This window comes from Lampetra fluviatilis, unplaced genomic scaffold, assembly GCF_964198595.1.
Source record: "Lampetra fluviatilis unplaced genomic scaffold, kcLamFluv1.1 SCAFFOLD_526, whole genome shotgun sequence".
In the NCBI taxonomy this organism is placed as follows: Eukaryota; Metazoa; Chordata; class Hyperoartia; order Petromyzontiformes; family Petromyzontidae; genus Lampetra; species Lampetra fluviatilis.
Window position 1 is genome coordinate 55,001 of NW_027620615.1, and position 17,346 is coordinate 72,346.

Below are 17,346 nucleotides of genomic sequence, written 5' to 3' on the forward strand. Positions count from 1 at the left end.
GTCACGGTGCTAGAGATGGGGGTCACAGTGCTAGAGATGGGGGGGTCACACTGCTAGAGATGGGGGTCACAGCACTAGAGATGGGGGTCACAGTGCTAGAGATGGGGGTCACGGCGCTAGAGATAGGGGGGTCACGGCGCTAGAGATGGGGGGGTCACGGCGCTAGAGATGGGGGGGTCACGGCGCTAGAGATGGGGGGTCACGGCACTAGAGATGGGGGGGTCACGGCGCTAGAGATGGGGGGGTCACGGCGCTAGAGATGGGGGGGTCACGGCGCTAGAGATGGGGGGGTCACGGCGCTAGAGATGGGGGGGTCACGGCGCTAGAGATGGGGGGGTCACGGCGCTAGAGATGGGGGGGTCACGGCGCTAGAGATGTGGGGGTCACGGCGCTAGAGATGGGGGGGTCACGGCGCTAGAGATGGGGGGGTCACGGTGCTAGAGATGGGGGGGTCACGGCGCTAGAGATGGGGGGGGTCACGGCGCTAGAGATGGGGGGGTTACGGCGCTAGAGATGGGGGGGTCACGGCGCTAGAGATGGGGGGGTCACGGCGCTAGAGATGGGGGGGTCACGGCGCTAGAGATGGGCGGGTCACAGCGCTAGAGATGGGGGTCACGGCGCTAGAGATGGGGGGGTCACAGCGCTAGAGATGGGGGGGTCACAGCGCTAGAGATGGGGGTCACAGCGCTAGAGATGGGGGTCACGGCGCTAGAGATGGGGGGGTCACAGCGCTAGAGATGGGGGTCACAGTGCTAGAGATGGGGGGGTCACAGCGCTAGAGATGGGGGTCACAGCGCTAGAGATGGGGGTCACAGTGCTAGAGATGGGGGGGTCACAGCGCTAGAGATGGGGGTCACAGTGCTAGAGATGGGGGGGTCACAGCGCTAGAGATGGGGGTCACAGTGCTAGAGATGGGGGGGTCACGGCGCTAGAGATGGGGGTCACAGCGCTAGAGATGGGGGGGTCACGGCGCTAGAGATGGGGGGGTCACGGCGCTAGAGATGGGGGGGTCACGGCGCTAGAGATGGGGGGGTCACAGCGCTAGAGATGGGGGGGTCACGGCGCTAGAGATGGGGGTCACCGTGGAGTTGCCGTTGGTGTGTCTCCTTCAGGAAGCGTCTGATCCGGTCAGCGGGGATTGCGAAGGAGATCCCAGCGGTCACTTTGAGGGTGTTGATGCCGATGACCTCTCCATCCTAGCCACTCGCGCGCAGATACGGTGCCACGCTCGGACATCAGATGCATAGACACGCATTCATACGTACAGACATACACATACAGACATACATACACACACATACACATACATACAACAACAACAACAACCGCCATTCGCCACTAAGTGGCGGTGACGTCACCACGACGCTTGTGCCAGGCCATGTGCACCCTGAGGCCACGTGAAGTGTCGAATGCCCGCTGGCAGGAGGTCACGGGGCAGACCCAGGTGCCACGGGTCGACTGACCGAGATGACCGAGATGACTGGCTGATGCACCACCTGTGCCCCCTACTGTGCCAACTTGCTGTGCTTTAGCCACCCGGCGCTCCGCTCGTTGTTGTGAGCGTCGCTCCTCCGCCCTCCGTTGTTGTTGGAGGGCGACTGCCTCCAACTGCCCAGTAGCGTCCTTCACGAGCCTCCTCCACTGAGGCCGATCTTGACACCGCTGGTACCAGTCATCGGCAAGTCCACTCAGCTCCACGTCCTCCTGTACCACATCACTCCATCTCTTCTCTAGCCCGTGCCGCGCCCGTTTAGCCCCTTGGATCCGGCCGAACAAAAGCTGTTTAGGCATGCGGTGGCTGGGCATGCGGGCTACATGACCCAGCCAACGCAGCCTTGCCTGCCGGAGGAGCTCACTGATGGGACTTTGCTCAGATCTTTCAAGGACTTGTGAGCTCCTCACACAATCCAGCCTGGTTAAACCCAGGATGGATCGTAGGCAGGCCAGCCTAAATGTTTCCAACCGGCGAAGATGCTCCACTAGGGGGGTCCACGTTTCGCAAGCGTAGAGAAGGGAGGGAATGACCGTGGCCGAGAAGACCTGAAGCTTCGTGCGGAGCGACAGACCAGGTAGCGTCCACACAGCGTTACGCAACCGATGAAAAGATATTGCCGCTCGACTGATTCGGAGTGAGACCTCTGCTGATAAACTGGAGCCGGTCATGAGCACACTGCCCAGGTATGGAAAACTCTCCACTCTCTCCACTACTGCCCTATCACCGATTGGGAGTTGTGGGGGTGGAGTGCCCGATGGTACAAAATACCCAGGCAGGTGCTTAGTTTTGGTGGGGCTGATGGTAAGGCCCCACCTCTTAGTGGCACACTCCAGTCTCAGAAGCAGCGTCTCCAACTCCTCTTCTGAATGAGCAGCTATTACCAAATCATCGGCATACATAACGTGGTTGACCAATAGGGAGCCATCCCTTGATCGCACCCGGGCGTCGATCAGCCTCCCATTATATCTGTACCAAATGGTAATTCCCCCGGTACAGCTATTGAAGGCTTCACGAACTACGCAGTCGAAATAGATGTTAAATAATGTGGGAGCCAGAGGACATCCCTGTCGCACCCCAAGGTGTACAGGGAAAGGCTCCGACTCCCGGCCACGTAGTTTTACCCGGGCCCGCTCACCATCATGAAGCTCCTTAATGATCATGAGCAGAGGGTCAGGGACTCCGAAAGCACGAAGAACAACCCAGAGCCCAGTCCTACTGATGGTATCATAGGCCTTGACCAGGTCAATAAAGCAGAGATGTAGGTCTTTTTGGAATTCCCTACACCTCTGCTGTAGCAAACGGACAGAAAATATGGCATCTGTGCAGGACCGCCCTTTCCTGAAACCGCATTGGGGCTCCGCAAGCCTCTCCTCAGCATGCCTAGCATGGCGATGTTGAATAATCCTTGCCAGGACCTTACCCGGCACACTGAGGAGTGAGATGCCCCTGTAGTTGTTACAGTCGGTACGGTCCCCCTTCTTAAAGAGGGGGACCACCAGGGCATCCTTCCAGTCCTGCGGAACCCGTCCAGTGGTCCAGACTGTTGTTATGATGTCATATAGGGCAGTCTGTGCACAAACGCCACCCTCCCTCAGCATTTCGCTTGGGAGATCATCTCTGCCCGGTGCCTTCCCTGGTCTCAGACTCCGGATCGCCCTCAGTACTTCCTCAACAGCTGGTACCTCAGCCAGCCACTCACAGGGGGTGACCTCTTCCAATATTTGAGGCACCGCAGCCTCAGCAGGGTTATCCCCACTTTGTACCATGATGTTTTCCTGGCTGAGAGATTTTCCCTCCCCCAGGACCTCACAGAAATGCTCAGCAAATCTGCAAACCTGTTCCTGGGGGTCGGAGATTGGATCACCGTTTTTTCCTCTAATGATGGTAATAGGTGTGGCGCTGCAGGTTACTTTTTTGATGGAGTTAAATAATGATTTGTGATTGCGGGCCACTGAGGCAGACTCCATCTCCTCAGCAACCCGCGACCACCACCCATCCTTACAGCGCCTTACGGCTCTCCGAACCTCCGAGCGAAGGCTGCGGTAAACCTTCTCATTCTCTGACGTGGGATGCTGTAGGCGATGAGAGTGGGCCTGTCGCTTTTTCTCAATTAACCTGAACACCTCCTCCGTCAGCCAGGGTTTCTGGGGAGGTCTGGACCGCGTACCAAAAGCAGCCATTGCAGCTGCATGAGTCACAGTCTTAAACCTCGCCCATTTACCCTCGACATCAGGTGGAGTGGGGGACGATGCCAACCCCAGCTGCAAGCAATGATGAAATTCTCGCTTGCAACTTTCATCAGCTAGCTGAGACCAGGCCACTTTTGGTTGGAATGGGGTCCTGGGTGTACACCCACCACCGGAGTGGAAGAATGGCAGGCGCATCTTACAGATGACTAGTCGATGGTCAGAGGTCAGATCAGCTCCACGGTAGGTCCTGGTGTCAAGGACATGGGCTCGCATCCGCTGGTCCGTCACTATGTAGTCCAGCAGATGTTCTTGCTTGGACCCGGCATGTATCCATGATGTTGTGTGGATGCGCCGATGCCGGAAGAGCGTGTTGGTAATTACAAGCCCATGGGCTGCACAAAAATCTAGCAGCCTCCTACCGTTATTATTGAGCTGATCTGGCCCATGCCTTCCAATCACTCCAGACCAGGTGCCAGCATCATGACCAACTCGGGCATTGAAGTCACCCAACAAGATGACTCTGTCCCGAGTGGCCACTTTAGCCAGCACCTGTGACAGGAGGTCATAGAAAGCGTCTGACTCATCGGCTTTGCCTGCATCCCTCCACGGATGTTCGTCTTCGGTGGGGGCATAAGTAACCACGACCACCACTCCTCGCCTCTGGTTGATGGGAAGGCGAGCCCAAAGTATCCTGGGGCTTACAGCTTCCCACACCTCACCGCCACGCTCCCACGCCCCCTTCATTCTTTTGTTCAGAAGAAGAGCCACACCCTGTTGTTTGGCAGTCTCCTGCCCCGAGTAGAGGACTGTCCACCCCTCATGGTGGCAGGAGCCAGAACCGGTCCACCGGACCTCCTGAATGCCACAGAGATCCAGGCGGTACCGGTCCAGCTCCCGACAGAGGAGTGGCAGCCTCTCCTCCGCAGTGAGCGTTCGAACATTCCACGTGGCCATCCGCAATGGTTTTTCGTTGTTTCTGGAGGAGCCCCGAGGGTTAAAATTCAATCTCCTGGCTCCGCCAAATGGGGTTTGGCCAGGAGACGTCATAAAAGCCTGACCCCCCGGGGCCTCCGGCACAAGCTTATTAATTACAGGTTTATGTTTAATTCGTAGTTTAGTGGTGGTTAATTGAAGGTGGAGGGGTTACCAGCCCCTCGCACCCGTCCACATACACAAACACACACACACAGACACACACATACACACAGACACAGTGACACATACACACACAGACACACACACAAACACACAGACACACACACAGACACACAGACACACACACAGACACATACACACACACACACACAGACACAGAGACACAAACACACACACACATACATACACACAGACACGCACACACAGAACACAAACACATACACACACATACACACACACATATACACACGCACACACATACACAAACACACACACACAGACACACACACACATACACACAGACACAGTGACACATACACACACAGACACACACACACAAACACACAGACACACACACAGACACATACACACACACAGACACAGAGACACAAACACACACACACATACACACAGACACGCACACACAGAACACAAACACACATACACACACATACACACACACACACATACACACACACATACACATACGTACACACACATACACACAGACACAAACACAGACACACACACCCAGAGACACAAACACACACACACATACAGACACAAACACGCACACACAGACACACAAACACACATACACAGACACACACACAGTCACGCACACACAGACACACAAACACACAGACACAGACACACACACACACACAGACACACACACCCACACAAACACACAAATACACATACACACACACAGACACACACAAACACACACAGACACAAACACAGACACACACACCCAGAGACACAAACACACACACACATACAGACACAAACACGCACACACAGACACACAAACACACATACACAGACACACACACAGACACACACACAGTCACGCACACACAGACACACAAACACACAGACACACACACAGACACACACCCACACAAACACACAAATACACATACACACACACATACACACACACAGACACACATACACACACACAGACACACAGACACACACACACAGACACACACATAGAAACACACACACACACAAACACACAAATACACAGACACACACACAGACACACACACATACACACACACAGACACACGCAGGGGGTGTGTGTGGGTCACGTGATCACCAGGTTGACGAGGGGACCCCCAGAGTTCCCGTACTTGAGGTCCGAGACCGGAAACAGAGAAAATGCAGCATGGTCACTCACTCTCACCACCACCACACTCACCACCACTACACTCACCCTCACCACCACACTCACCCTCACCACCACCACACTCACCACCACTACACTCACCCTCACCACCACTACACTCACCCTCACCACCACACTCACCCTCACCACCACTACACTCACCACTACACTCACCACCACTACACTCACCACCACTACACTCACCACCACTACACTCACCCTCATCACCACTACACTCACCACTACACTCACCACTACACTCACCACTACACTACACTCACCACTACACTACACTCACCACCACTACACTCACCACCACTACACTCACCACTACACTCACCACCACACTCACCCTCACCACCACTACACTCACCACTACACTCACCACCACTCACTCTCACCACCACACTCACCACTACACTCACCACCACACTCACCCTCACCACCACTACACTCACCACCACTACACTCCCCACTACACTCACCACCACACTCACCCTCACCACCACTACACTCACCACTACACTCACTCTCACCACCACTACACTCACCACTACACTCACCACCACACTCACTCTCACCACCACTACACTCACCACTACACTCACCCTCACCACCACTACACTCACCACTACACTCACCACTACACTCACCCTCACCACCACTACACTCACCACCACACTCACCCTCACCACCACTACACTCACCACCACACTCACCACCACACTCACCCTCACCACCACTACACTCACCACTACACTCACCACCACACTCACCACCACACTCACCCTCACCACCACTACACTCACCACTACACTCACCACCACACTCACCCTCACCACCACTACACTCACCACTACACTCACCACCACACTCACCCTCACCACCACTACACTCACCACTACACTCACCACCACACTCACCCTCACCACCACTACACTCACCACTACACTCACCCTCACCACCACTACACTCACCACTACACTCACCACCACACTCACCCTCACCACCACTACACTCACCACTACACTCACCCTCACCACCACTACACTCACCACTACACTCACCCTCACCACCACTACACTCACCACTACACTCACCACTACACTCACCCTCACCACCACTACACTCACCACTACACTCACCCTCACCACCACTACACTCACCACTACACTCACCACCACACTCACCCTCACCACCACTACACTCACCACTACACTCACCACACTCACTCTCACCACCACTACACTCACCACCACACTCACCCTCACCACCACTACACTCACCACCACACTCACCACCACACTCACCCTCACCACCACTACACTCACCACTACACTCACCACCACACTCACCACCACACTCACCCTCACCACCACTACACTCACCACTACACTCACCCTCACCACCACTACACTCACCACTACACTCACCACCACACTCACCCTCACCACCACTACACTCACCACTACACTCACCACCACACTCACCCTCACCACCACTACACTCACCACTACACTCACCCTCACCACCACTACACTCACCACTACACTCACCACCACACTCACCCTCACCACCACTACACTCACCACTACACTCACCCTCACCACCACTACACTCACCACTACACTCACCACTACACTCACCCTCACCACCACTACACTCACCACTACACTCACCACCACACTCACCCTCACCACCACTACACTCACCACTACACTCACCACACTCACTCTCACCACCACTACACTCACCACTACACTCACCCTCACCACCACTACACTCACCACTACACTCACCACTACACTCACCCTCACCACCACTACACTCACCACTACACTCACCACCACACTCACCCTCACCACCACTACACTCACCACTACACTCACCACACTCACTCTCACCACCACTACACTCACCACTACACTCACCACCACACTCACCCTCACCACCACTACACTCACCACTACACTCACCACACTCACTCTCACCACCACTACACTCACCACTACACTCACCACCACACTCACCACCACACTCACAACAACACTCACCACCACACTCACCACACTCACCACAATCACCACTACACTCACCACTACACTCACCACCACTACACTCACCACTACACTCACCACAATCACCACTACACTCACCACTACACTCACCACCACTACACTCACCACTACACTCACCACACTCACTCTCACCACCACTACACTCACCACTACACTCACCACTACACTCACCACCACTACACTCACCACTACACTCACCACTACACTCACCACAATCACCACTACACTCACCACTACACTCACCACACTCACCACTACACTCACCACTACACTCACCACACTCACCACTACACTCACCACTACACTCACCACTACACTCACTACACTCACCACTACACTCACCACACTCACCACTACACTCACCACTACACTCACCACACCCACCACCACACTCTTCACCCTCACCCTCACCACACTCACCCTCACCACTACACTCACCACCACACTCACCCTCACCACCACACTCACCACCACACACACAGACACACACACCCTCACCACCACTACACTCACCACTACACTCACTACACTCACTACACTCACCACCACACTCACCACTACACTCACACTCAGTCTCACACTCACCACCACACTCACCACACTCACCACAATCACCACACTCACTACACTCACCACACCACTCACCACCACACTCACCACCACACTGGTAGTGCATGTGGTGATGGTTGTGATGATGGTTGTGATGATGGTTGTGATGATGGTTGTGATGATGGTTGTGATGATGGTGGTGATGATGGTGGTGATGATGGTTGTGATGATGGTTGTGATGATGGTTGTGATGATGGTTGTGATGATGGTTGTGATGATGGTTGTGATGATGGTTGTGATGATGGTTGTGATGATGGTTGTGATGATGGTGGTGATGATGGTTGTGATGATGGTGGTGATGATGGTGGTGATGATGGTTGTGATGATGGTTGTGATGATGGTTGTGATGATGGCTGTGATGATGGTTGTGATGATGGTGGTGATGATGGTGGTGATGATGGTTGTGATGATGGTTGTGATGATGGTTGTGATGATGGTTGTGATGATGGTTGTGATGATGGTTGTGATGATGGCTGTGATGATGGCTGTGATGATGATTGTGATGATGGTTGTGATGATGGTTGTGATGATGGTTGTGATGATGGTTGTGATGATGGTTGTGATGATGGTTGTGATGATGGTTGTGATGATGATTGTGATGATGGTTGTGATGATGGTTGTGATGATGGTTGTGATGATGGTTGTGATGATGGTTGTGATGATGGTTGTTATGATGGTTGTGATGATGGTTGTGATGATGGTTGTGATGATGGTTGTGATGATGGTTGTGATGATGGTTGTGATGATGGTTGTGATGATGGTTGTGATGATGGTTGTGATGATGGTTGTGATGATGGTTGTGATGATGGTTGTGATGATGGTTGTGATGATGGTTGTGATGATGGTTGTGATGATGGTTGTGATGGTGGTGATGATGGTTGTGATGATGGTTGTGATGATGGTGGTGATGATGGTTGTGATGATGGTTGTGATGATCGTTGTGATGATGGTTGTGATGATGGTGGTGATGATGGTTGTGATGATGGTGGTGATGATGGTTGTGATGATGGTGGTGATGATGGTGGTGATGATGGTTGTGATGATGGTTGTGATGATGGTTGTGATGATGGTTGTGATGATGGTTGTGATGATGGTTGTGATGATGGTTGTGATGATGGTTGTGATGATGGTGGTGATGATGGTTGTGATGATGGTTGTGATGATGGTTGTGATGATGGTGGTGATGATGGTTGTGATGATGGTTGTGATGATGGTTGTGATGATGGTTGTGATGATGGTTGTGATGATGGTTGTGATGATGGTTGTGATGATGGTTGTGATGATGGTTGTGATGATGGTTGTGATGATGGTTATGATGATGGTGGTGATGATGGTTGTGATGATGGTTATGATGATGGTTGTGATGATGGTTGTGATGATGGTTGTGATGATGGTTGTGATGATGGCTGTGATGATAGTTGTGATGATGCTCATGACAATGCTCATAACGATGCTCGTGTTGTCTGCAACATCATCGATTTCATAACCACCACCACCACCACGCTCTCACATTGATGGTAGCGTCCGTCTGCACGTAGTCGACGTCCGAGTGTGGCAATCCAAGCTCGTGGCCGCCTCTTTGTACCGAGCTCACCACACCGGTGGTCACCGAATTCTGGAGCTTGAAGGGACTCCCCACAGCGACCACGAACTCGCCGGCTCGCAGAGGAGATGACGAACGAGCCAGACGCAGCACCGGCAGCTTTGCCTGTAGGGGGGGGGAGGTGGAGGTGGAAATCAGCGCTGTCAGGGATAGACTCGGTGCTGTTGTAGACTCAGCACTGTTATAGACATAGACTCAACACTGTCAGCCATAGACTCAGCACTGTCATAGACTCAACACTGCCCTTAGACTCAGCACTGAGACCCATTGACTCAGCACTGCACCATAGACTCAACACTGCCACCCATAAACTCAGCATTGTTACCCATAGACTCAACACTGCACCATAGACTCAACACTGCACCATAGACTCAACACTGCACCATAGACTCAACACTGCACCATAGACTCAACACTGCACCATAGACTCAACACTGCACCATAGACTCAGCACTGCACCATAGACTCAACACTGCACCACAGACTCAACACTGCACCATAGACTCAACACTGCACCATGGACTCAACACTGCACCATGGACTCAACACTGCACCATAGACTCAACACTGCACCGTAGACTCAACACTGCACCGTAGACTCAACACTGCACCATAGACTCAACACTGCACCATAGACTCAACACTGCACCATAGACTCAACACTGCACCATAGACTCAGCACTGTCATAGACTCAGCACTGCCCATAGACTCAGCACTGCACCATAGACTCAACACTGCACCATAGACTCAACACTGCACCACAGACTCAACACTGCACCATAGACTCAACACTGCACCATAGACTCAACACTGCCCATAGACTCAACACTGCACCATAGACTCAACACTGCACCATAGACTCAGCACTGTCATAGACTCAGCACTGAACCATAGACTCAGCACTGCCCATAGACTCAGCACTGCACCATAGACTCAACACTGCACCATAGACTCAACACTGCACCATAGACTCAACACTGCACCATAGACTCAACACTGCACCACAGACTCAACACTGCACCATAGACTCAACACTGCACCATAGACTCAACACTGCCCATAGACTCAGCACTGCCCATAGACTCAGCACTGCACCATAGACTCAACACTGCACCATAGACTCAACACTGCCCATAGACTCAGCACTGCCCATAGACTCAACACTGCACCATAGACTCAGCACTGCCCATAGACTCAACACTGCCCATAGACTCAGCACTGCCCATAGACTCAACACTGCACCATAGACTCAACACTGCCCTTAGACTCAGCACTGAGACCCATTGACTCAGCACTGCACCATAGACTCAACACTGCCACCCATAAACTCAGCATTGTTACCCATAGACTCAACACTGCACCATAGACTCAACACTGCACCATAGACTCAACACTGCACCATAGACTCAACACTGCACCATAGACTCAACACTGCACCATAGACTCAACACTGCACCATAGACTCAGCACTGCACCATAGACTCAACACTGCACCACAGACTCAACACTGCACCATAGACTCAACACTGCACCATGGACTCAACACTGCACCATGGACTCAACACTGCACCATAGACTCAACACTGCACCGTAGACTCAACACTGCACCGTAGACTCAACACTGCACCATAGACTCAACACTGCACCATAGACTCAACACTGCACCATAGACTCAACACTGCACCATAGACTCAGCACTGTCATAGACTCAGCACTGCCCATAGACTCAGCACTGCACCATAGACTCAACACTGCACCATAGACTCAACACTGCACCACAGACTCAACACTGCACCATAGACTCAACACTGCACCATAGACTCAACACTGCCCATAGACTCAACACTGCACCATAGACTCAACACTGCACCATAGACTCAGCACTGTCATAGACTCAGCACTGAACCATAGACTCAGCACTGCCCATAGACTCAGCACTGCACCATAGACTCAACACTGCACCATAGACTCAACACTGCACCATAGACTCAACACTGCACCATAGACTCAACACTGCACCACAGACTCAACACTGCACCATAGACTCAACACTGCACCATAGACTCAACACTGCCCATAGACTCAGCACTGCCCATAGACTCAGCACTGCACCATAGACTCAACACTGCACCATAGACTCAACACTGCCCATAGACTCAGCACTGCCCATAGACTCAACACTGCACCATAGACTCAGCACTGCCCATAGACTCAACACTGCCCATAGACTCAGCACTGCCCATAGACTCAACACTGCACCATAGACTCAACACTGCCCATAGACTCAACACTGCCCATAGACTCAGCACTGCCCATAGACTCAGCACTGCCCATAGACTCAACACTGCACCATAGACTCAGCACTGCACCATAGACTCAACACTGCCCATAGACTCAGCACTGCACCATAGACTCAGCACTGCACCATAGACTCAACACTGCACCATAGACTCAACACTGCCCATAGACTCAGCACTGCACCATAGACTCAACACTGCACCATAGACTCAACACTGCACCATAGACTCAACACTGCACCATAGACTCAGCACTGCACCATAGACTCAGCACTGCCCATAGACTCAGCACTGCCCATAGACTCAACACTGCACCATAGACTCAGCACTGCCCATAGACTCAACACTGCACCATAGACTCAACACTGCCCATAGACTCAGCACTGCCCATAGACTCAACACTGCACCATAGACTCAACACTGCACCATAGACTCAACACTGCCCATAGACTCAACACTACACCATAGACTCAACACTGCACCATAGACTCAGCACTGCACCATAGACTCAACACTGCCAATAGACTCAACACTGCACCATAGACTCAACACTGCACCATAGACTCAACACTGCACCATAGACTCAACACTGCACCATAGACTCAACACTGCACCATAGACTCAGCACTGCACCATAGACTCAACACTGCACCATAGACTCAACACTGCACCATAGACTCAACACTGCACCATAGACTCAACACTGCCCATAGACTCAGCACTGCACCATAGACTCAACACTGCCCATAGACTCAACACTGCACCATAGACTCAACACTGCACCATAGACTCAGCACTGCACAATAGACTCAACACTGCACCATAGACTCAACACTGCCCATAGACTCAACACTGCCCATAGACTCAACACTGCCCATAGACTCAACACTGCACCATAGACTCAGCACTGCACCATAGACTCAACACTGCACCATAGACTCAACACTGCACCATAGACTCAACACTGCACCATAGACTCAACACTGCACCATAGACTCAACACTGCACCATAGACTCAGCACTGCACCATAGACTCAGCACTGCACCATAGACTCAACACTGCACCATAGACTCAGCACTGCACCATAGACTCAACACTGCACCATAGACTCAACACTGCACCATAGACTCAACACTGCACCATAGACTCAACACTGCCCATAGACTCAGCACTGCACCATAGACTCAACACTGCCCATAGACTCAACACTGCACCATAGACTCAACACTGCACCATAGACTCAGCACTGCACAATAGACTCAACACTGCACCATAGACTCAACACTGCCCATAGACTCAACACTGCCCATAGACTCAACACTGCCCATAGACTCAACACTGCACCATAGACTCAGCACTGCACCATAGACTCAACACTGCACCATAGACTCAACACTGCACCATAGACTCAACACTGCACCATAGACTCAACACTGCACCATAGACTCAACACTGCACCATAGACTCAACACTGCACCATAGACTCAACACTGCACCATAGACTCAACACTGCACCATAGACTCAACACTGCCCATAGACTCAACACTACACCATAGACTCAACACTGCACCATAGACTCAGCACTGCACCATAGACTCAACACTGCACCATAGACTCAACACTGCACCATAGACTCAACACTGCACCATAGACTCAACACTGCACCATAGACTCAACACTGCACCATAGACTCAACACTGCACCATAGACTCAGCACTGCACCATAGACTCAACACTGCACCATAGACTCAACACTGCACCATAGACTCAACACTGCACCATAGACTCAACACTGCCCATAGACTCAGCACTGCACCATAGACTCAACACTGCCCATAGACTCAACACTGCACCATAGACTCAACACTGCACCATAGACTCAGCACTGCACAATAGACTCAACACTGCACCATAGACTCAACACTGCCCATAGACTCAACACTGCACCATAGACTCAGCACTGCACCATAGACTCAACACTGCACCATAGACTCAACACTGCACCATAGACTCAACACTGCACCATAGACTCAACACTGCACCATAGACTCAACACTGCACCATAGACTCAGCACTGCACCATAGACTCAGCACTGCACCATAGACTCAGCACTGCACCATAGACTCAACACTGCACCATAGACTCAGCACTGCACCATAGACTCAACACTGCACCATAGACTCAACACTGCACCATAGACTCAACACTGCACCATAGACTCAACACTGCCCATAGACTCAGCACTGCACCATAGACTCAACACTGCCCATAGACTCAACACTGCACCATAGACTCAACACTGCACCATAGACTCAGCACTGCACAATAGACTCAACACTGCATCATAGACTCAACACTGCCCATAGACTCAACACTGCCCATAGACTCAACACTGCCCATAGACTCAACACTGCACCATAGACTCAACACTGCACCATAGACTCAACACTGCACCATAGACTCAGCACTGCACCATAGACTCAACACTGCACCATAGACTCAACACTGCACCATAGACTCAACACTGCACCATAGACTCAACACTGCACCATAGACTCAGCACTGCCCATAGACTCAACACTGCACCATAGACTCAACACTACCCATAGACTCAACACTGCACCATAGACTCAGCACTGCCCATAGACTCAACACTGCACCATAGACTCAACACTGCACCATAGACTCAACACTGCACCATAGACTCAGCACTGCCCATAGACTCAACACTGCACCATAGACTCAACACTACCCATAGACTCAACACTGCACCATAGACTCAACACTGCACCATAGACTCAACACTGCACCATAGACTCAACACTACCCATAGACTCAACACTGCACCATAGACTCAGCACTGCCCATAGACTCAACACTGCACCATAGACTCAACACTGCCCATAGACTCAACACTGCACCATAGACTCAACACTGCACCATAGACTCAGCACTGCACCATAGACTCAACACTGCACCATAGACTCAACACTGCACCATAGACTCAACACTGCACCATAGACTCAACACTGCCCATAGACTCAGCACTGCACCATAGACTCAACACTGCCCATAGACTCAACACTGCACCATAGACTCAACACTGCACCATAGACTCAGCACTGCACAATAGACTCAACACTGCACCATAGACTCAACACTGCCCATAGACTCAACACTGCCCATAGACTCAACACTGCCCATAGACTCAACACTGCACCATAGACTCAGCACTGCACCATAGACTCAACACTGCACCATAGACTCAACACTGCACCATAGACTCAACACTGCACCATAGACTCAACACTGCACCATAGACTCAACACTGCACCATAGACTCAACACTGCACCATAGACTCAACACTGCACCATAGACTCAACACTGCACCATAGACTCAACACTGCCCATAGACTCAACACTACACCATAGACTCAACACTGCACCATAGACTCAGCACTGCACCATAGACTCAACACTGCACCATAGACTCAACACTGCACCATAGACTCAACACTGCACCATAGACTCAACACTGCACCATAGACTCAACACTGCACCATAGACTCAACACTGCACCATAGACTCAGCACTGCACCATAGACTCAACACTGCACCATAGACTCAACACTGCACCATAGACTCAACACTGCACCATAGACTCAACACTGCCCATAGACTCAGCACTGCACCATAGACTCAACACTGCCCATAGACTCAACACTGCACCATAGACTCAACACTGCACCATAGACTCAGCACTGCACAATAGACTCAACACTGCACCATAGACTCAACACTGCCCATAGACTCAACACTGCACCATAGACTCAGCACTGCACCATAGACTCAACACTGCACCATAGACTCAACACTGCACCATAGACTCAACACTGCACCATAGACTCAACACTGCACCATAGACTCAACACTGCACCATAGACTCAGCACTGCACCATAGACTCAGCACTGCACCATAGACTCAGCACTGCACCATAGACTCAACACTGCACCATAGACTCAGCACTGCACCATAGACTCAACACTGCACCATAGACTCAACACTGCACCATAGACTCAACACTGCACCATAGACTCAACACTGCCCATAGACTCAGCACTGCACCATAGACTCAACACTGCCCATAGACTCAACACTGCACCATAGACTCAACACTGCACCATAGACTCAGCACTGCACAATAGACTCAACACTGCATCATAGACTCAACACTGCCCATAGACTCAACACTGCCCATAGACTCAACACTGCCCATAGACTCAACACTGCACCATAGACTCAACACTGCACCATAGACTCAACACTGCACCATAGACTCAGCACTGCACCAACCGCCATAGACTCAACACTGCACCATAGACTCAACACTGCACCATAGACTCAACACTGCACCATAGACTCAACACTGCACCATAGACTCAGCACTGCCCATAGACTCAACACTGCACCATAGACTCAACACTACCCATAGACTCAACACTGCACCATAGACTCAGCACTGCCCATAGACTCAACACTGCACCATAGACTCAACACTGCACCATAGACTCAACACTGCACCATAGACTCAGCACTGCCCATAGACTCAACACTGCACCATAGACTCAACACTACCCATAGACTCAACACTGCACCATAGACTCAACACTGCACCATAGACTCAACACTGCACCATAGACTCAACACTACCCATAGACTCAACACTGCACCATA

The 17,346-nt window shown here is 51.8% G+C and overlaps 1 protein-coding gene across 1 annotated transcript in view; it reads right to left on the reverse strand.

Annotated features, from left to right (window-relative positions):
- LOC144954151 (serine protease HTRA1-like) overlaps nt 1–10,414 on the reverse strand; it is a gene marked incomplete at its 5' end in the record, with an annotated part of 21,255 nt that extends 10,841 nt beyond the window's left edge. Inside the window, 3 exons of the mRNA XM_078884717.1 lie at nt 1,082–1,196; nt 5,951–5,983; nt 10,217–10,414. Of these exons, the coding sequence (XP_078740843.1) occupies nt 1,082–1,196; nt 5,951–5,983; nt 10,217–10,414 (346 nt within the window). The remainder of the gene's footprint in view (nt 1–1,081; nt 1,197–5,950; nt 5,984–10,216) is intronic.
- Nucleotides 10,415–17,346: the final 6,932 nt, after the last annotated feature.